At 51.1% G+C, this 21,669-nt stretch overlaps 2 protein-coding genes across 2 annotated transcripts in view; one reads left to right on the plus strand and one right to left on the minus strand.

The window, feature by feature from the left end:
• Positions 1-3,070: 3,070 nt before the first annotated feature.
• On the minus strand, positions 3,071-13,359 carry TRAPPC3 (trafficking protein particle complex subunit 3). The gene is made up of 5 exons (XM_077753115.1): positions 13,193-13,359; positions 5,779-5,876; positions 5,435-5,534; positions 4,220-4,402; positions 3,071-3,794 (listed from the first exon to the last, which is right to left on the minus strand). The coding sequence occupies exons 1-5, from the start codon at positions 13,232-13,234 to the stop codon at positions 3,675-3,677; spliced, it is 543 nt and encodes a 180-aa protein (XP_077609241.1). The 5' UTR covers positions 13,235-13,359; the 3' UTR covers positions 3,071-3,674.
• Positions 13,360-18,555: 5,196 nt separating this feature from the next.
• MAP7D1 (MAP7 domain containing 1) overlaps positions 18,556-21,669 on the plus strand; it is a 23,387-nt gene continuing 20,273 nt past the window's right edge. The window contains 1 exon segment of the mRNA XM_077753116.1: positions 18,556-18,641. Coding sequence (XP_077609242.1) covers positions 18,596-18,641 — 46 coding nt within the window. The 5' untranslated portion in view covers positions 18,556-18,595.

Here is a 21,669-nt window from a genome sequence, read left to right on the forward strand (position 1 = left end):
CCTTTCCTTTGAGCTCTGCCGAGCCAGAGCCAAGCCCAAAGGCCACCAGCATGGACTCTGGCCCCAGAACTTCCAGAACCTTGCTTCAGCCCAGGCTGCTGACCTCATTATTCAGCCCCCCGGCCATAAAGCCAGGCAGACCTGTCCCATCTTGCTTGGGACGGCATGCCAGTCCATCCCCGAGGATGCAGAATGGCCCAGCCTGGGGGCGCTCCCGACCTTAGTCAGAGTAAGGTTGAGGGATATATAATCCACAATGAGCTAACTCCAGGGGTGAGGGCCCCTGAAGCTAGGTTGCTGGGACTTGTGTGTTTGGCTCATTGGGGAGAGATGATGAGGTGATGTTCCAAACAGCTCCGTAGTCCCCAGCCCCTCCCTTCCCTCAGCCTCTGGGTGCACATCACACAATTGTGGGGCTGTCATTGGGAAAAATCACTAAGGGGGCTGTGTTTCCACAGCCTGCCGACTCCGTAATGCTTGCTGCCGATGTTTAACTCTGGCAAAGGAAGGATCTAAAACCTCATAGCATACAGAGGGCTGCTGGGAAGTCGGTGTGGGGCTACAAGAGGAAGGGGGAGAGCCCCTGGAGGAGGGAGGGATGGCGCTGCTCACTTTCCTCGGCAGAGCCCAGGCGCCACACAGTGCTTCCGCACGGGCCCCCACATGCACCCCCTTCATTTCCTTCATCACGCAAACTCTGCAGTGACTGCACCCAGGGCCTATACTGGGTGCTAAGGATATCGTTGACCAAAATGGGATGCCTGCCCTGGGGCCCTAAATTGCACCTGGAGAGGAAGGTAAAGAGGCTCAGAGAAAGACGGGATCCCAGAGGGAGCCTCCCGATACTTGGGAACACAAAAGTGACCCCCTCCACCCCCGCTTGGTGGTCTAACCCAGTTGGAGGAGGCAGGTCATGTGCAAACTCCCTCTGCTACTGATGGCCCAGAACCTTGGTTCTAACCTACACAACGAAGACACACTTCACGCACAATGCATCATCTTAGGCCTGTACACTAACCTTGAGAAAAGCCCGGAGGCCCCATTTCCCCCCAACAAGCTGAGTATCTGGACCTCAAGGCCCTAGGCCGTCTCCAAGAACAGTGCTACCAATAAGGCCTGATGACCTCTGATCCCTCCCTTGAAAAGCTATCCTAACTTCTAGAAGGCTGGGAGAAGAGGCTGCAGGCCTGCTCCCCTCCCCCTCTCAGTGTGAACCAGGCATCACGGTTAAGAACATCGGCTTTGTACCCTAGCTTCTCCACTCAGTGGCTGTATGACTTTGGACAATTTGTAGTCTTCCCTCTAAAAATGGAATTATTGTGGGAGCACCTGGGTGGCTCAGTTGGTTAAACGTCCAACTCTTGGTTTCAGCGCAGGTCATTATCTCACAGCTTCGTGAGTTCAAGCCCCTCATCGGGCTCTGTGCTGGCTGGTGGGAGCCTGTTTGAGATTCTCTCCTCCCTCTCTCTGCCTCTCCCCCACTTGTAATGTCTCTGTCTCTCTCAAAATAAGCTTAAAATTTTTTAATAAATAAAAATGGAATTATTGTGGATTAAGTAATGCAAAGTGCTAGTACAACATCTGACACATGGTAAACACTCAAAAAATTGTACCCGATTCCAGAGGTTTAACTTTCCTTTGACTTCATATCCCTCTCTAGACACTACTCTACTTTTTTTGGTTTTTTTAAATTTTTAATGTTTTATTTATTTCAGAGAGAGAGAGAGAGACAGCGTGAGCAGTGGAAGGTCAGAGAGAGAGGGAGATACAGAATCTGAAACAGGCTCCAGGCTCTAAGCTACCTGTCAGCACAGAGCCCGACACGAGGCTTGAACCCATGAACCGGTGAGATCATGACCTGAGCCGAAGTCAGACGCTTCACCGACTGAGCCACCCAGGTGCCCCTATAGTTTATTTAGTTTTGAGACAGAGAGAGACAGAGCATGAGCGGGGGAGGGACAGAGAAAGTGGGAGACACAGAATCTGAATCAGGCTCCAGGCTCTGAGCTGCCAGCACAGAACCTGACGTGGAGCTCGAACCCATGAACCACAAGATCATGACCTGAGCCAAAGCTGAATGCTCAACCGACTGAGCCATCCAGGCGCCCCGACACTACCGTACTTCTTAGTTCTTCTTTACAGCAAAACTCCATGAAAGAAAAATTTGGTACCCTTAGTCTTCTTTCTTGCATCCTCTCAAACCTTCTCCAATTTGGCTTTCACCTTTTTTTTATGTTTATTTTGAAAAGGAGGAAGAGCACGCCCATGTGTGCATGTGAGCAGAGGAGGGGCAGAGAGAATCTCAAGCAGGCTCCATGCTGTCAGCACAGAGCGGATGTAGGTTTCGACCCCACAAACTGTAAGACCATGACCTGAGCCGAACTCAAGAGTTGGATGTTCAACTAATGAGCCACCCAGACACCTCTATTTTTAAGTAAACTTTATGCCACACATGGGACTCAAACTCACAACCCTGAGACCAAGAGTCACATGCTCTACTGAATGAGCCAGCCAGGAGCCCCCTCCCCATTCTTAACAAGGTCTCTCTAGCCAAGCTTTCCAACTCAGTGGCCAAAAAGCTCAAGGCTGGGGCGCCTGGGTGGCTCAGTGGGTTAAGCATCCGACTTCGACTCAGGTCATGATCTCATGGTTTGTGGGTTCGAGCCCCTCATTGGGCTCTGTGCTGACAGCTAACTCAGAGCCTGGAGCCTGTTTCAGATTCTGTGTCTCCCTTTCTCTGACCCTCCCCTGCTCACGCTGTCTCTCTCTCTCTCTCAGAAATAAATAAAAAACATTAAAAAATAAAAAATTTAAAATAAAAAACCCCAAAAAGCTCAAGGTAGTCCATTTTAGGCATATCTGGGGTAATGGTCTGCCTCTAGATTTTGCTAGATAATAGACCCAAAAGTGACTTTGAAAGGATATTTGCTCCCAGGCTTCCCAGACTCCCTGGTCTGTGGGGAGAAGCCATTCCTAGACCAGGTAAAAGCAAGGCTGGGCCCAGGAACTTAGCGGGTCTCCTCACTCCACTACAATAAAATTCCAGAAAGAAAACAGGACATGATTAGGATTTCAGTCAAGAATGTGTCTTTATTGAAGAATTTGTAAGAAAAAAGGACAGACCCTCTGTAAAAAGAGGAGATGTTGCCTCCAAACAGCAGGGAGGAATGAGACCTGGGTGGCTTCCCAGAAGTCAGTGTTTCCAGCACGGCTCCCCTTTCCTGGCAAGCACTGGAGTGTGTCACACCACGACTAGTAACTCCTCTCCACCCCTATCAGCCTCCCCCTCCCCGTCCCACAGCCCTGGGTTCCGACAGCCATTTACCAATGCCTTTCCGAAGGCCCAGGAACAGACGTACTAGGCTTGCCTCTTAATGGGGTCAAAATGGGTTCTGCTTTGGAAAATTCAAACAGGAATGTAAAATAGTGGAGCTCTTTCTAGTCCAACCAACCCCTCCGAAGGGAAAGGGAGCAGAGTTTCCCTCCTGAATGTGCACACTTGTGGGGTAAACGGACTAGATCCCAGTCTGCTCTTTATTAGCATGGAGAATGGAAACAGCAGAATATGTAACAACCGTGTTAAAAGAGTCACTGAGTTCTAGAGGGCAAAGGGAGCTCTGTGGCTTCTGAACCCAACAAGTGCTCCTGCTAGCTGCCCAGCAGTGCTGGGATGGTCACTCCTCTCCAGCTGGGAGATTGTCCTCGATCCGCCTGATGAACCTCATCCGGATTTCTGTCACACCGTCTCCCTTCAGGGTGTCCTGGACAAACTTGGCCTCCACAGCCATCTGGACCTGGGGGACAGTGGGAAAGTGAAGCAGCAGGTGCCTCGCGGGAACCACAGGGGACAGGACTGTAACGGACTCATCCACGGCAGTCCAAACAAGGGGGCTGGGTTCCCACAAGGACAAACTGCCAGTCCGTGTTCCCCTGTAGAAAGCAGCGGTCCCGATCCGTAAGGCTGACGTGACAAAGAACACCCACAAATGAGACTGTTACCCAAATAAGCCAATCTGGGGATCTCCCTACTGTCAGCGAGAATCATCACCACGTAGAAACACCCACCCTGGATCTTGTGCTCGGCAGCGTCACGTCTCAGGCAGCAAGGTGCTGAGGTGAGCCAAAGGCTTTTCTTTTCTCTCCTTCTCTCAATCATTCAAACCTCTGTCAAGCCCCGACTACATTTCAGGCATCCCACCAGGTAAAGAGCTGCACTCACCATTTCCAAGGCTCCCCGTAACACCCCACACAAGAGATTGGAATATATAAGGGACGAGTGGTTATCAGGAAGTTCCACAAAGTCCACCAAGGGATTATTTTCCAAAATGAGGGAGAACTCGTCACCAGCTGGGCTCCAATTGGTGATGCTCGGAGTGATGCCCAAGTACATCTTGAAGGCCACCTGTCAGGGGACACACGACAGCACCATGGGGAACGGGAGTAGGGGCCGCACACCAGGGGAGGTGATGGGACTGGCAAAGGAGGACTAAGTGGCTTGGGAACAAGACCGTGGCTTCTGCAAAACACCGCAGCTTTAGGTATTCGGGGCAAAAAAGGCAAAGCATCTATGCACAATTCCACACCCCTCTCCTTCAAGGCATTGTACAATGAGGCAACTTGCTGTCCACCTATACTTCTGACAGGGGTGGCTTCTTGGAACCAGCACGAGAGGCCCCGGTGCACTTCCGTGTCCTCTGTGCTACCTGAATCCTTCTTGAAAGCAAATATGAGTCACTGTGGCAGAATTACTCTGAAGACCTCCTTCCCTCTATCCATCCTCCTGATTCCAAACCCTCACACTGTCTTTTCACTGTCAACGCTCTAGGATTTGGGCCAGCATATGCTCTACGGGGACAGAAAGAACCAACCTTTAGGTAACGGACGCCACAAAGCTAAAGCCGTTTTACCGTTTAGTATTAACTGCACAATACATAACACTAATATTACCAATAGTGGCCACTTACTATAAGCACACTAAGTGCATTCGTTTTACTTGAATGCTCATGTTCATTACTTCCTTTACTTCTTATGACCACTCTGTGAGGCAGCTATTTTCTTCTTTTAAAGAAAAAATAAGTGGTAATAAAAAGGTTAAAAGTAACTTACCCTTAACTGGTAAGTACTGGAGCCAGAATTTGAAGCCAGGTTTGTCTGAAGCCAAAGCCTGTATTCTTAACCCCCATGCTACTCTGCTACATTCACAGCCGAGGAGACCTGGCTTTGATTTCAGTGGGGCTTTCATCCATATGGATAATCCCTACCACTCGTCCCTGGTCATAATCTGTGCTATTCCCAAATCACCAGGAAGACTTCTTTGGCCCAGAGAGCTGCCGAACTAGTGTTTTGGAATACTAACGGCCTGTCTAAGGGTGATGGAGAGTGTGGTAGGCAGTGCCCCTCCCATGACATCCTTCAGCACAGCCAGGATAATGACCTTGGCAATGACATCTGCAGTTTCCCGAAAGTCGTGGCACCTTCCAACATTTGACCGTGCCAAGAAATCTTCAATCAGTCGGACTCCAATGTTATAGCCCCTGGGAAGAAAAGGAGAGAACAGGCTATATCATGGGGTACGAATGTCTTATGTCTGAACATAGGTCTGCTGTGGTAAAGACAAAAACAGGGGACAATCCCAAAACATCCCAATATATGAGCTCAGTGGAAACTGTATCCAAAATGTTGGTTACAAGAGGGGATCTTGTTCTGGGCTCTAAAGGGCCATGTAGACTGTGCACTGGGGAGCCCCACTCTGGTCTTTCCCGCAAGGAGCTCACTCACATTTTATCCAGCTGTTTATTCACATCTTCATCATTTTCATAGTCCTTGCACAGCTGGGTGACCAGAGCCCCATAGGTAAGGGTGAAAAGCTCGGAGCTCTAAAAGAGATTCAAAAGACAGTCAAAACCAAGATGCACAAAAACCAAGATTTATTGAGTCTAGATCGGCCTCAGTGCTGCTGTCAGGATTCAAAGGAAGGTCATCTGTGTCTGTGGGAAAGAACATTGTCCTCTAGGGAGTGCCAGTGAGTGTGGTTCCCCAGGGTAAAGGTGGCAGGGCTTCAGCCAGACCCACTACAGAACAGGCGGTAAAAGTCACTCTTCCAACACATCAAGGTGGGTTTCTGCTAACCCTGGACCCCACCACAGCTGCCAAGCTAAGCCTGGGTCACCAGATCTGGGGCGCAAGCGGCAGCCATCCACTAGATACCATGACAGACGGACCCGAAACGGACATTTACAGATTAGCTTCTATATGTTAGCAGGTGTGACCAATGGCTTCTCCACACCTAAGAATGTCTGGGGTGTCCTGGCCTAGAGTTCAACTGCACTGCCAGTGCCCCACCCAGGAGCAGCAGGGACCCAAAGGCCTGGTCTGTGGGGAGGAAAGGCAGGCCTAGACAAAGTCCGCTGCACTGATAACCCCGCTCCAGAGTCACTAAAATGAGGAAAAATAATGTTCCTCTTGACACAGAGCAAAAATGTTTCCAGGAATGGGGTCTCTTTGAAAGGAGTCTGATCTTTTGTGTACCAGGAACACAATCCTGATGTGGTTTCTACGACAGCCACCATTAAAATCACAGAATCCCTTTCGCAGATAAAGACTCCTGTCACTTACCTACCAAGAAACAGAGATGTGGAAGGGTGAAGGGTGACAAATACCATGACTACAGAATGAAAGCAGGACAGGAAGGCGCTATCGGGGCTAAACATAGTGAAAACATGCTACCAGCACATTGGGAGCAACGGATTCACACAGGAGGCAGGCTGAAAGACCAAGTCAGCCACCCAACCACTCCCTTCTGAGTGGAAGCTTGTCAAACTTGGGGCAGAGCAGCTTTCTGTCCTCAAGTCTTCTGGAGAAGAAAGTCCAACTAATGGTAAGGCCCAGGCTCTCAGGACCTCAATGCTCTTCACCTCATCCCCCTGGCCTGGTGCTGAGGTCACTGCAAGAATGATAATGTGAGGCCTTCTGCTCACACACTGCCTTCTTCTTTTCATCGTCTCATTTTCCACCCCACAATAATTCTGTAAAGCAGAAAGGGCAGGGATTAATCCCATTTTGGAGATGAGGAAAACTGAGACTCAGAATGATTAAGTAATCTACCAAGGACAACAGCTAATTATTGACAAAAGTAATTTTGGGAGACAAAAACAAGAGTTTCTAAGCCAATATCATTCTACCCACTGTTCCCCACAAGTGCAATATTAATAAACACCCTAAATAAAAAAAAATAAAAAAAAAAACTTAGCTGCCCTAGGGAGTCAAAGAGAATCAGTTTCAGAACCAGGAAGCGTTTTGAACTAAACTAAAACAGTCAGATCAGGGTGTCTCCAAGAGACCATTTACCAAATATGGCAATTAAGGGGAAGCTATTAAGGAGGCCAATGATTTTTTAGTAAAGTTAAGGGTTTGGCACTAGAGTGGCCTGGACATGAATGGATGGAGACAATCCAGCAGTTACCAGTCTATCGAGTTGGCACCACTGCATTAAGTCAGGAGAGCTTTCCTTCCATTATTAATGAGCCTTTGGATAGAGACTTCAGTGGCCTCAACCCACCATACTGCGAGTAACACATGCATATCACGATGTTATCAAGTACCTTATACATGGAGCAGCCCCCAATTTACCAGTCAAAAAAAAAAAACCAAAAACAAAACAAACCAAGGTTCTAAACAGATCCGTCCATGGTCACAGAATCAATACACCTGGGATTTGGGAATGAGATTCCTGACCCAGGTTCCCTGCCCTCTCTCTTAATTTGCAATTCTGTTTCCATCTCTGATTATGAACCAAGCCCACCTGAAGAGCATGCAATGTAAATATAAAACTTAAAGGTCTTCATACATTAAAATAGGAGTGGAGCTATGGCATAGAAAAAAGTCATCCATTCAATGTTTACTATGTACCAGGGACTATCTAATAGGAGGGTGATAGATAATAAATTGAATAAAATATGTGGTTTGCCAGATGATGATAAGAGCTATCGACAAAAAGCCAGCAAAGGACAGACACACATAGACAGAGACAGAGAGACGGGGCGGGGAGGTAGAGAGAAAGAGGTGTCATTTTTATTTTATTTTTTTTTATATTTTTTTATTTATTTCTAAGAGAGAGAGANGTCAATTTTAAATAGGATAGTCAGAGAAGACCTAGTAAGGTGATATTTTTGCAAAGACCTGAAGGAAGTAAGGATACACCATAAGATACCTAGGTGAAAAGATTCTAGGAAGCAAGTGTAAAGACACTGATACGGGAGTATGTCTGCCATGTTTGAGAAACAGCTAGGAGACCAGTGTGATTTGACAGGAATGAACAAAAGAGAAAACAGAAGAGGAAGGCAGGTTACTGCTGACCTGGGTTTTCCGTCCTTGTGACCATTGTAACAGAAGGTTCCATGGCACCTTAAAGGTCAGGTAACTCAACCAATCCAACTTCTTCACTGAACGTAATAACCACATTCTCCCTCCCAACAAAAACATGGATCTCTTCTGCAACATTTCTACTTCCAGTGCTTTAATTATGTTTAATAGTAATCGCCATTTACATTTATAAAATGTTCAGAATGCCTGCACAGATAGTTTTTCATTAATCCTAATAACAACCATGAGATGTTAGAACAAATGTCATCCATCCCCATTTTATAGGTGACAAGTAACTGAGACTCAGTCTTAATAGTTGAGCACTGTCCTGTAAAAAGTTACGTGATCAAAGCCATCACTTAAAAGGAGTTTTATCACATCTGTACGATGGTGACAATGAGATGTAGACAGGGCACCTGCTGCACACAACCTACACAAAAAGTACAGGACCTACAAAACTAGATGTTATTTTTACTCTTAAACTAGTTCTCTGCAGCGTGCTGTCAGAGGATACTCTGAACTGGTTTAAGGAGGGAGATTTTTGAATCAATACAAAGAACTTTGTAACAACTAATAAGGCATATAGAAAGAATACTGGATTTATGGGGCACCTGGGTGGCTCAGTCGGTTAATCCTCTGACTCTTGACTTTGGCTCAGATCATGATCTCGCAGTTTGTAAGTTCAAGCCCTCCATCAGGCTCTGTGCTGACAGAGCCTGCTTGGGATTCTGTCTCTCCCCTTCTCTCTCTGCCCCTCCCCTGCTTGTGCTCTCCCCCTCTCTCTCAAATAAACAAACAAGAAGGGGAAGGGAGGGGAGGGGAGAGGAGGGGAGGGAAGGGGAGGGGAGGGAAGGGAGAAAGAATACTAGGTTTGTAGTCAGAAGCCCTGATTCTGAGTCTGGACAGCCACTTACTAGCTGTGGGATTTTAGGTAAGTCACTTCATTTGCTAAATCCCAATCTCCTCACACAAACACGGGTAACAGTAAAATCTGTCATGCTGATTACAGGATTGTTGGGATGATCTAATGAGATAACAGACTTAAGACACTTTGCAGACCAAGAAACCACAGAATAGCCGACAGGATCTCCAAGTAGAGGTACAACCTGAGCAGAGCAGGTCAAGCCAAGCCCTACTTCAGGTGAGCTACTGCACTTGATGGTTTTCAAAACGCTTTTCAGTTAGTGCCCCAGACAAAGAAATCTTCCTACGGGGGGCTGATCTTTGGAGCTAATGCTCGAAGAGTCCCATTTACTATTTTTATCAACACAAATAATTCAGTGCGACTGCCCCCAGCAGCTGGAAATGAAGGTCAGTAACAGGAGGGAGTCCATCCCTCTCTTACCTCCGGCCTCCTGTTGGGGAGATTTTGAGGGGGGCTACTGAGGTGGTAACTCACTTGAGCACTAGATGATAGAGCCGCTGGGGTCGGGTTACTTGTAACACAACACAAAGTAAGGTTGGGTTTGATTGTCCGTGGACTTCAAGACCCAGACACTGTACAGACACAGAAAGGCTGGTATCTGTACAAACAAGGATGCCTGCTAGCTGACATTTACCGAGTGCCAACTGCGTGAAGTGCACTGTCACATCGCTAGCTTTTCACGCATGATCTCAATTAGTTCTCAGAACAACCACATGACAGATGCTATTACTACACTTTCTAATCCATTGTTCAAAGATGGCGAAACCGATGCTTACAGCAATGAAGGTGGTCACCTAGCAAGTGAGCAGTTAGGCCGGGACAGTACTTTACCCCCGTGTGTATACTTTTCTGTCGCTTCCACAGGATGCGCTTCTCAAGGTTATGGACTGGGACTGCATCTCCACACTTCTCCCAATGGCCAGCACAGAGCTCCCCACACAGTTAGGGCTTAGGAAAAGTCTGCCAGACACATGGGCTGTTTTTGTTCCCACAGACTAAAAGCAGAGGTCTACTTCCTTGGGTATATTAATCATTTAAGTCTTGGAGAGTTTAAGTGGGAACACAGCAATTAGCAGAAGGTTGGGCCACCTGGGAAGAGGGTTGCGAGAGGGGAGACTCCCCAGGAGGAGAGGCGCATACCAAAACCAGGTGGCCACAAAGAAGACCATGTGACAGCCCCCTAAGTAGGACCAGCAGGAACTGAATGAGAGAGGCACCAAACCTTCATGTCATTCACTCACTAAAATACTGATTCTCTAGAGCCAAGCATCATTCTAGATGCTGGGAATACGGTCGAGGACAAAACAAATCCCTGCTCTGGTGGTTACGTTTTCATGGGGGAGACCGAAAATAAACAAGTATATAATTTATAACGAAATAGCACCATGAGCAAAGACAGAGCAGAGCAAGAGGTCAGAAAACTAGTCAGGTCGTCAGGGAAGGCCTCTTCAGGGGAGGTGAGCTTTGAGTAACTGTGAATGAAGTAGGGAGTAGCTACGGGAGGGTTAGTTAGGGTTACTCATTGGGGGAAGGAAGTTCTAAGCAGACACTAGCAGTTGCAAAAGCCTTGAGGCAGGAGTGTGCTGCTTTCCTCCCTCATTCTCCCACTCACCAAAGCAGGGTGAACACGGGGGGGTCAAGGGTGGAACCTGGAGGTTCCTGTTTAAAATGGTATTAAAGGGGCACCTGGATGGCCCAGTCAGCATAGAGCCTGCTTCGGAACCTCTGTCTCCCTCTCTCTCAAATAAACATTTAAATGTGAATGAATGAATGAATGAAATAGTATTAAAGGTTTTTTTTAAAATTTTTTGATATTTATTTATTTTTGAGAGAGAGAGAGAGAGAGAGAGAGAGAGAGAGACACAGAATGTGAGCAGGGGAGGGGCAGAGAAAGGGGAAGACACAGAAACCGAAGCAGGCTCCCAGCTCTGAGCTGTCAGCACAGAGCCCGATGCGGGGTTCGAACCCACGAACCGTGAGATCATGACCTGAGCCGAAGTCGGACGCTCAACCGACTGAGCCACCCAGGCACCCCAGTATTAAAGGTTTTAATAGGCATTTCAGGTTTTAAAAAAAAGATATGAAAACTAAGCATCTCCTCATTATCTTAGGAAGAGAAAGAGAAAACATTTACCATGTCCCATACATTGTACACTGTTATCTCACTTAATCTTAAGTAGGCATCATCGTCCCCAATTTATAGATAAGGAAACTTTTTTTTTTAATATTTTATTTATTTTTGAGAGAGAGATAGAGACAGCATGAGCAGGGAAGGGTCAGAGAGAGAGGGAGACACAGAATCTGAAACCGGCTCCAGGCTCTGAGCTAGCTGTCAGCACAGAGCCCGACGCGGGCTCGAACCCACGAACCGCGAGATCATGACCTGAGCTGAAGTCGGACGCTTAACCGACTGAGCCACCCAGGCGCCCCTAAAGATAAGGAAACTGAGGAGCAAACAAGTAAAGACTTGAGAATTCCAACAACGTCCAGGCTTTTCCTGCTACATGATAGTTTCCTAGCAAAATATACTCTTTCTTTTTCTTTTAAATCCTTGATATTTTCCCCAAAACAGGAATTCTTACCCTGCGACCCATGGAGAATCTTCAGGGAACCCCCAAATCCCTCCAAAATGTAAACAAGCGTCTATGTACATGTTTGTCAATTTAGATTTCTGGGGAGCGGCACCTGTGTGGCTCAGTTGGTTAAGGGTCTGTCTGACTCTTGGTTTCGGCTCCGGTCATGATCTCAGGGTTTGTGAGTTCAAGCCCCAAGTAGGGCATCGCGCTATCAGAGATTTTTCTCTCCCTCTCTCTCTGCCCCTCCCCTGCTCACACTCTCTCCCTCAAAATAAATAAAGTAAACTTTAAAAAAAAAATCTGGGGAGGAGATCCATAGGTATCAGCAGCTTCTCAAAAGGGGTCTGAGAAAAAAAAAGTTAAGTACTACTTAGGAGCATTAGAGCCTCCTGCCACCCACTTTTGGTGGCTGTTTGGAGGGTAAGATGCCAACGTATAAGGGATGTTTAATCATCCTGCTAGAGCTGAGTGTCAACAAAGGGCCCCTGATTTAGTTTCTAAATAGGGAAACAAAGAGCACGGGCAATTCTGGAGGTAAGAATACGGCAAAGTAAAACACCTGCCAAGAGGTCCCCTTAATTTGGAGAAAAGCGCCATCTACCTAACGTTCCACGTCCAGCTGCCATCTGCAACCAAATTTTACCAGACTACATGGGGTCCCTCTATTCCCAGGGCAAGAAAGGCATTCCTCCCCCCCACCCCCACCCTCTCACTTACTGCCTACCCTGGCCCACCTCTCACTCCTCCAAATAAAAGTCCCTTTCTGGCAGGATCGGTATCGGAGCACCTCTTACAATGCCCAGAGCACAGTGCGAGAGGCAGCAGGGCCTAGCAGTCTGCAACTTGGAAGTTCTACAGAGACATGTGTTCAAATCCTAACTCTTCCTAGCTGTAAATTTGAGGAAGTTACGTAACCTCTCGGAGCTGAAAAACTGCGGTAACATTATCCACCTGAGAGAGTTACTTTGCGAATTAAATGCGACCATGAACATAAAGTGCTTGGCCCAGCGTCTAACACACAGTAAGAGAACAACAGTGGTAGCTGCTGTTATTACCGTCGTCCTAGCACACAGCGGTCTAGCACACAGCGGCTCTCACGCGTCGGGGGAGGGGTCTCTGAGTGACTCCAGCGGCCCTACAACCTGCTTCAGGCCCGGGACGTCCCCGGTGTGACTCTCCCCTCCAGACCCCCAGGCAGCCCCCTCCTTCCTTCCTGCGAAACCACCCTGCGCTCATAAGAGACCCCTTTCCAACTGCGCCCCGCGCCAGGCCCCTTCCCCAAAACGCCTCCATTCCGCCCCACCCGCCGAGGTCACGCGCTCCTAGTTACCATTTTCTTGCTCTCGGTGCCACGGTTCGCCTGCCTAGACATGGTGCCGGCCGCCGGACCCCGCCTCGCCACAGACCCGCTCGGCGACCCCTCCGGACACCGCTCGACCCAGCCGCTGCCCCTCAGCTTTCGGGACTGACCGGCACCAACTCACCGCGCCTGCGCGGCCTGCCGCGGGGCACCACGGGACTCGTGGTCCGGCGGATGAAGGTAATTCCCGCCCGATAAGCGTCAGACTACAACACCCAACAGCCCCGTGGGCAGCTCCGCTGGACTACAAGTCCCAGAGTGCTACGCGCGCGGCTGACACTCTTAGAGCCTCGCTCCCCCAGGGCTGCAGTGTGGCCGCTGGGTGGCGTCCGGAGCTTGCGGGAATCTTGTATAGTCCACACACTTCCCCCCTTTTCCCACCCCCTCACCCCCACAGATGCTCCGCAAATTCCTCTCTTGCTGGGTTGGTCTTGGAAAGTCCCCCTTTCGAACTAGCTTCTTCCGCTGTTGCTGCAGTTCAGAGCCAAAAGCTCCCAGGATGTCCCAGAAAACTAGCTATGGCTCACACATAGATCTGGCTTCTTATTGCAAAAATATTTAATGACAACTTACTATGTGCCAAGCATTTCACTAGTGGTTTTCTTCACACTGTCATATGTCCCCAAACTCCAAAAGCAGCCAGTACCTGCATCCTACCACTGTGACCTCATCATGGAATATCCAGTCTGTTTGCTAAAATTCAGGTCGCTTTGTCTCCCTCCCGCTCCTCAAGAACAACTCCACTGCCTGGTCCCTGGAAAAGAAAGATCGTCACTGTTTGTAGCAGCCAGTCCTGGATTTTAATCTCAGCTTTGCCATGTTAGGCAAGTTTCTGGATCTCTTTCAGTTGTTGTGAAGATTGGTGAGACACAAGTGCAGAGCACTGGGGCCAGCACAAAATAAATGCGCATTCCCTTTCTTCCAGCCACTCTCTAAAAACAGCCCAACAGGTCCCAGAAACACCAGGGGAATGTGCTAGCCACACCCTTACCATCACCAAAGGAAGTCCTACAGTCCCTGACCATAGCTCTTTGGCTTCAGCTCTAGCCATCCCCTCTGGCTGGTCAATTGTAAGCTGGCCTGGGAGTCCCTGAGCACCCTCTCCTCATTTAAGCCTCGTAGCCCGGCTCTGTAAGCAGCTGCATTCTAGCCCCTAGCCTTCACCATGACAACCAGCCTGTCCAGACAGACGTGAGCCAGCCCGGCTGGGGAAGACTGGGGGGGGGCCCAGGCTGCTCCAGTTAAAGGCCAGTTCCCAAGATTTTCCCAGTCTCTCCCTCAGGGTGCAGGACCAGTGGTTATTATACCCTTCTCCCTGTGACACAGACTTTCTGGGGCTTGCCTAGAGGCAGTGACCTTTGACTCTCCCTACTGTGTTAGTGCCTTGGCTGGGAGTTCTGGGAAGGAGCTGGAGGGCCAGGCTGTGGTAGGGGAGGAAGCAGGGGCCGGCTAGCCCCCAGAGGTCAGCACAGCCAGGGAAGAACCTCCCGCATTCCCAGGAGAGAGGACAGCTGAGGTGAAAGCTGCAGTTGGCTGGCCTGTCTGTCGGTCTGGGCTCCTCCCTGCCGGCTGCCCTTGGCTGCCCACAGAAACCTGAGTCACAGTCACAGCCAGCCGCCCGACCCCACCCAGCCTGCTGTCAGTCAGGGTGGTTCTGGAGAAGCTGCAGGCGGAGCCTCTCCCTGCCCATCTTATGACCTCTGAGATTCTTCTTCTGCCTGTGATTGCTCCTTTTGGTGTCTTTTTCGCTGGGACTCCTCCTTCCAGTGCCCCAAGTCCTGAATTAAGGATGGGAGTGGGGTCCATTTTAAGCTGATTTATAGGGTCTCCTCCTTCACTCAGATGTGAACCTACACCGCTTAGACAGCTGCTCCAAGGGCTCTCTGTACAGCCCCCGTCATTCCCAAATCCCAATCCCTCTCCACCACTGCTCAGGGCCAGACACCTCGGAAACCAGGCACCTCTCCACACCCTTGTCTCCTTCTCCCTAGAAAACAAAGTAGCAGGGACAGCCTCCCATTCCTAGCAGGGGCTCTAGGCAAAGACCCCTCCCAGGAATCCCAGACAGTGAGCCTGCTCCGTCCTAGATCTGAGTTCTTCCCCCTCCAGTCAGGCCCCCTGTTCCTTTCCATCTCCAAGCTGGAGGGAGGGAGGCCTTATTGCCACTGGTGTCACCACTGCCCTTGAGGACATTCCCTACCCTGGCCCCAAGGAGTGGGCCTGGAGGGCTCCCCAGGAGAGCCTTGTGGTATGGGTCTCTAACCCATTCACCATGCTGTGCCTTGGGGGTGGGGTGGGAGTGAGAGTCTGGTCTCGGTTCTCTCTGCTGCCCCCACTGAGAGGCCCCTCCCACTTCCTACTTTGTGAGTGTGGAGACAGCCTCCTGGGCCTTCCTCCTGATTCATATCTCTGTGTCAAATCTCCCAGTGATTTCCGTCACCCCTCTATCAGTTTCGTCCTGGACCCTGCCCCACCAAACCTAGGAAGTTGTAAATGCCCTTGCTCCTGGCCTCCCCCTAGGGGGATCAGGAAGGGGACTTATTTCCGATTCCTGATCCCATTCAGTGACCTGCCCCCTAGCCCAAGCCCAGCCTCGTGGTGAGAGGAACAGCTCATTCGTGCCTGTTTCTGAGGAGGAGGGGACTGCCCTGGGCGGTAAGGGAGTCACAGAGGAGCCAACAGAGCTCCTTGCCTGTCACCAAAGAGGGCAAGGCAGCCTGTTGGGCTTCACTCCTTGATATTTCAAGTATCTCACTTGTTCTTTCTCTGGGATGCCTAATATGGGGGGGGGGGGAGCATGTGAGGCTCCCAGATGCTGTCACCCAGCCCCAAACTCGGAGAGACACACATACTCAACCTTCTCAGTTGCTGGAGCCTGGGATCTGCAAGGGACGCTGATCAGTCAGGCAGTAAATGGAGAGGTGCCCACTCCATCCCCCCATTTGTTTGCTTTGACATAATCACAGGACACTGCTGCACTCCTGATTCCCCCTCAGCCATCCTCCCAAGACTCATTCTGGACCCATCAGCTGTACAGGAAGCCTTCTGGAGCTGGCCGGCAGAACTGTCCACCAGGTTGGCTAGCTCACAGATGGCCTGCTGGTCCCCACCATTAGCATCTTGTGAGGGGGTTTGGGCGACTCCACCCTCAGTCTAGAGAAGAGCTCCTCTGCGTTGGCACTGTTGACATTTAGGACCTAATGATGTTTTGTTCTGAGCATTGCAGGATGTTAAACAGCATCTCTGGTGTTTAAGTACTAGATGCCAGTGATACCCCCCAGTTCTGACAACCAAAAGTGCCTCTAAATATTGCCAAATGCTGTCTGGGGGCCAAAATTGCCTCGGGTTGAGAACAACTGACATAGGCTAATACCACATGCTGTCTCTTTGCAATGGGCTCCTCAAAGTCGATCGCAGATCATTAGACATAATAGAGAATTCCCAGTTCTAAAGCAGTGCTCACCCCTCCCCCTTGCAAAGAACCTTCCACAACTCCCCACAATCGACATCACGTAGATCATGATGTCAATTGGCATTCAGATCCTCTTACATAGACCATCCCTGGCCTATCTTTTCATTTTCAGCTACCATTTATTTCCTCTTCTATTCTTTTTTAAAATGTTTTTTCATTTATCTTTGAGAGTCAGAGAGAGACAGCGTGAACAGGGGAGGGTCAGAGAGAGAGGGAGTCACAGACTGAAACAGGCTCCAGGCTCCAAGCTGGCAGCCAGCACAGAGCCCGACGCGGGGCTCGAACCCACGAACTGTGAGATCATGACCTGAGCCGAAGTCGGACGCTTAACCAACTGAGCCACCCAGGCGCCCCACTCCCTCCACTATTCTTGAGGTCTAGCTAATGAAGGTATCTCACTGTTCCCACTCTCACTGAAGACCAGGCGGGGTCCTCATCCTTGTAGTCACTTCGAGATCTACCCTAGAGGGCTCTTCTCCTATTGGGTTCCGTTCATGAATTCCGAGTCTAGTCACTGCCTGGCTCAGGGTAGGCCTATTCAATTCTGGAAAATGCAGTCCCTGAGGCCTCTGACTTCACACAGAACCATGGTGGATTCCATCGTGCACATGGTGCCCTCCCTTTGCAGATGGGATGGCTGATGAGAAGAATCGGCTCCTCCTCCAAATATGCTTTTATCCTTAAAACTCCATCATCATTATCATCATCACCGGCATCATCATCATCATGATGATGTTTATTTATTGCACACATCTTATATGCCAGGCTCTGTGCTAAGCACCTCATCTGCATTGCCTTATTTAACCTTTACAAGGACCCCATGATATCTCATGGTACTATCATTTTCCTGATCTTGTAGGTGAGCAAACTGGGTCTCAGAAAAGTTAAGACACTAGCTTAAGGTCAGCAGCTCCATTTACAGGCTTTCCATCATCATCATTTTCTAATGATTTGGGGCCAGAGGGAGCACTGTTCCCTCCCCAGGCCTTTCCCATCCAAGTACTAACCAGGCCCTACCCTGCTTAGCTTCCAAGATCAGACGAGATCAGGTGTGTTCAGGGTGGTATGGCCAGAGACTCCCCAGGCCTTTCCAAGAGAGTTCAGGTCCCCAACTACTCATTCCTCCTAGTCAAGCTGCTCCCGGGTTGCCTGAGACCCAGACCATTTTGTCCGCCAAGCCCCCTTGAAATGGCTGCTTTCTGGAGCTGTTCAAAGAAGAAGACACTGGCGGGAAAGAGGGGCGGGAGGCTAGTATCTCACTGGACCTAATCTCTGGACAATGGAGAATCAGAAAACTGACCTTCTAGAGGTCAGGACAAAGGGCAGGGAGGGGATGGCAGGGCCCAGCTGTGCCCCCTCCTTCCTCTCCTCTGTCAATCCCTGCAGCACCATCATCGATCCACCTTTCCNCAGAAGAGGCTCACTCCCTCCTCGACAGGCCACAAGGGAGAAATATCCTTCCGGGGAGATTGGAGGGGTCGCCCGATGGGGGTGGGGGAGGTTCAGGGCCAGGACCACCCAGTTTGGAGCTGGGAGGGACCCAGCAGATTAGAGACCTGAGTAAAGCATTGGTGCAGGCCTGTAATTACCCGTGAGGAGCAGGGAAGACACCAACCATAGGATACTGGAGGAAGGGCAGCAGCAAGGCTCCGGACCTCTCCCATCCCAGCCATCACCAGGAGAGAGAAAGCAGAGTCCTTTTAGGAGTCTCCTTGGGGCCCTCCTTCAGGTCTCTCCGCATCCCGGGGGTGGATTTGGTTTGAGGTGGCTTGGGAGAGAATTTAGATTGGAAGCTACAGCCAAGGCTCCAGAGCCGGAGCCCCCAGGTTCCAGGGTGGGATTGGGGGCTCCCAANCCGCCGCCGCCGCTGAGACCCCAAGACCCCCAGTGACGCCGCAGCCATGGAGAGCGGCCCACATGCAGAGCCGGGTGCCGGCGCACCCCCAGGTATGCCGGGATCCACGCACAGGAGAGATGGGGGGTCGCGGGGCCTTGGGAAGGCCGAGAAGGCCAGCCCGCTGGGCGGGGACCCCCTCCCCCGCCGCGCCCTCTGACCACTTGGAAGTTTAAAAATAAAGGCTGCAGCAGCGGCGGCTCGGGGCCACCGACGCATCCTCTGACAGCTGCCCCCTCCCCCACTCCGGGCACTGGGACGCACTGGGCGGCGGGATCCGCGAGGACCGGTCCCGGGACTTGGAGAGACCCTTCCGCTCCGGCTTCTCCGCCTGCACCCCCAGTCCGACCCACCCCAGGCCCTGGTGATCCTCTTCAATTGAGCTGGGACGTCTATCCCCCACTTCAACCCAGGCGGGCAAGTGTGACCCCAGCCTGAATGTGTGTGTTGAGGATCCAGATTCTCAGGCCATACCGAAAACTAGGCCCTGGCGCCCCCCACGCCCAGGCCCTGGCCCAGACCTCGCCCCTACCCCATCCCTCCAGCTGCCGCGCAAAGGGCCTGTTGCAACTGCGGGCCGGCCGGGAGTGGAGGGGAGGGCAGGGGGAGGTCTCTAGCGGCGGCTGCCAAGTAACCCGCCGGATAAAGACGAGGGGGAGGGGGAGGCTGCATTGTTTGGGGCGAGGGCGGGAGCTGGGAGGTGGGCCGCCTCCTCTGCAGTCTGGACTACTCCGGAGCCCACCCAGCCCGGTTTGGGGAGGAAGGAGACAGAAGGAAATCTACGTATCCGACCACCCTCCTTCCTAGCCTCTTTAGGCCTGAATCTCTCTCGAGAAATGAGGTGAAGGCACAGGGCCGCACTCCCTCTCCCTGCCACATCANAACGCCTCGCTTTCTCCTCTCTAAGGGGCCGACGGGGACCCGGGCCCACGGGCAGAAGGAACCCTGGTCACAATCCAGGGCCCTCCCGCCTGCTTTGGGGCTATTTTTGGATCTCATCCTCTTTGCTTCGTCCCCAGAGTCCTTCGGGCTTGTCACACAGGCGTCCTGAGTTCGGGCTGGCAGCGTGGAGACAGGGCTCTTAGAGTGGATTTCTTTCTCTTTTTTTTAAGTTTCCACTTACCTCTTTTGGGGGGGAGGGGCAGAGAGAGGGAGGGAGAGAGAATCCCAAGCAGGCTTCGCACTGTCAGTGCAGAGCCTGATGCAGAGCTCAAACTCCAAGCGTGAGATCCCGACCTGAGCCGAAGTCAGGAGTCGGACGCTTCGCTGACTGAGCCCCCTGAGCTGCTCAGAGTCTGGGTTGGAGCAGGGTCTCTGTGGCACGGACACGGTGCCTCAGGTTGGCTGGGCACAGCCTTTGAGCCACATCTCTCCACCACCCCCCCCCCCCCCCCCCCGCTCCGTCCCCGGACACACATACTCCAGGCCCCAGACCATCAAAGCTACCCTCTCCTCCCCTCACCCCACAAACCACCAGGGCCCTGGACTTCTGCAAATCCCATTCGGATCTGAGAGCAGCTGATGAGGGGGTGGGGACAGGTTTCTGGTTGGGCCTGGTGCTGGAGGGAGGGTTTCTCTTTCTCTTTCTTCCTGGAAGGGGAGGGAAGAGCATGATTACTGTGGACCCAAGTTCCGTTCCCACTGACTCAGGGGGGAGGCGGCCCCAACCTCACACCTCCATAGAGTCCTAGAGCCTAATCCCTGCCACCTCCCTGACCCCCGGGGCGTGGGCCCAGCATGAAACAGTGTCTGTGGGTGTGGAGAGCCCAAAAGGAGGCGGAGCCGCTTGGCTGTGGGTGGGCTCCTCCCCATGCCAGCGTGGGTGCTTCCAGGGGACCTTGTGGGTGTGGGAGCTGGAAGGCGCAGGTGGGGGAGGGGCTATCAGACTGTTGCGGTTGGGGAGGTTTGTAGGCTGTGCTGGGACAGTGACACTTGGGTCAGTCTTGTCTCTGCTGAGCCTGAGAGGGGACACCCAGGGAGTCCTAAACTGGTCATTTCACTTGCTTACCGGCTCTTTGCATCAGAGGGGCACAGGCACTGCTGTGTATATTGGGGCCTGAATGGGCCTGATTACTGGGCGGCAGATGAGGGCCTGAGTGAGTGTCTAGTTTATAACTAGATGCCAGGTTGGATGCCAGGACAAAATATGAGGGCATGGAGGGGGGGCACACTTGACTGTACTGAAGGGCCCGAGGGGGCCTGCACACAGGGTCCTGGGTTGGGAAGACTCTTCTATACACAGGGGCCTGGGTAGAGTTACAGGAGACCCTGGATCAGGCTGGTGGCTGAGCCCTACACAGAGAGAAGGTGAAGGTGACGGGAGCCCCCTATATAAGCCAAGGGCAATAAAGGTGATGCCCATGGCATGTACTCTGTCAGGTTTGAGGCATGGGGCTGTGACACTGAGCGCATGTAGCATGATCCCTGCCCTCTTTGAGTTCCCTTTGCACCCTGGGCATTACTAGGAGGCAACATGGAGCAGGGGACAGGTGTGGACTGGAGCAAGTGACTTGCCTCCTCCAGCCACAGTTTATGCCCCTGGAAAATGGAGGTAGTGTTATCAAACCTTGTGGGGTTAATGTGAGGGTTAGAGCGATGTGCTAAAGGAACCTGGCACAGAGACGCCCGCAATACAGTGTTATTACCATTATTGTGGTCATGCTCATCAGAACTGGTGCCAACAGGGAGGTACAAAATATGGGGGAGGCGAGGACAGGAATTGGGAGCTGGTTTGCTTAAGAATGTGGACTCTGGAATCCAACCGTTTAAGTCTTCCCCGTCATCACTTACTGCTGTGTGACCTCAGGTAAGTTGCTTAACCCCTGTCTTAAATTTTCCCATCTATCAAATGAGAACAATGCCAGAAATCATCTCATGGAAGTACTGGGATCATTAAATTAGATGAACACATTAAACACTTAGCCCAGGCCCTGGCACATAGTTAGTGCTCAATAAACTCAAGCTATTTGTTTCTTTTGTTTATTGTTTTTCATTCCTTTGGAGGCCTGAGATGGAGGTGTGATTAAGTAGAATTTCGGGAGGTAAATAGGGGACAGAGGGCTGGGGGGGCGGGGGGAAGGG

Source organism: Crocuta crocuta, unplaced genomic scaffold (assembly GCF_008692635.1).
Source record: "Crocuta crocuta isolate KB4526 unplaced genomic scaffold, BGI_CrCroc_1.0 scaffold303, whole genome shotgun sequence".
NCBI lineage: Eukaryota > Metazoa > Chordata > Mammalia > Carnivora > Hyaenidae > Crocuta > Crocuta crocuta.

Bases quoted from the DNA above. Each gene is read 5' to 3' on its own strand.
- TRAPPC3 (XM_077753115.1), bottom strand. From the start codon at position 13,234: ATGTCTAGGCAGGCGAACCGTGGCACCGAGAGCAAGAAAATG. The intron at 5,535-5,778 runs GTGAGTGAGCTC...TTTTCTTCCCAG, and splicing joins AATAAACAGCTGGATAAAAT to GGGCTATAACATTGGAGTCC. The intron at 3,795-4,219 runs GTGAGTGCAGCT...ACTGTCCCCCAG, and splicing joins TACGGGGAGCCTTGGAAATG to GTCCAGATGGCTGTGGAGGC.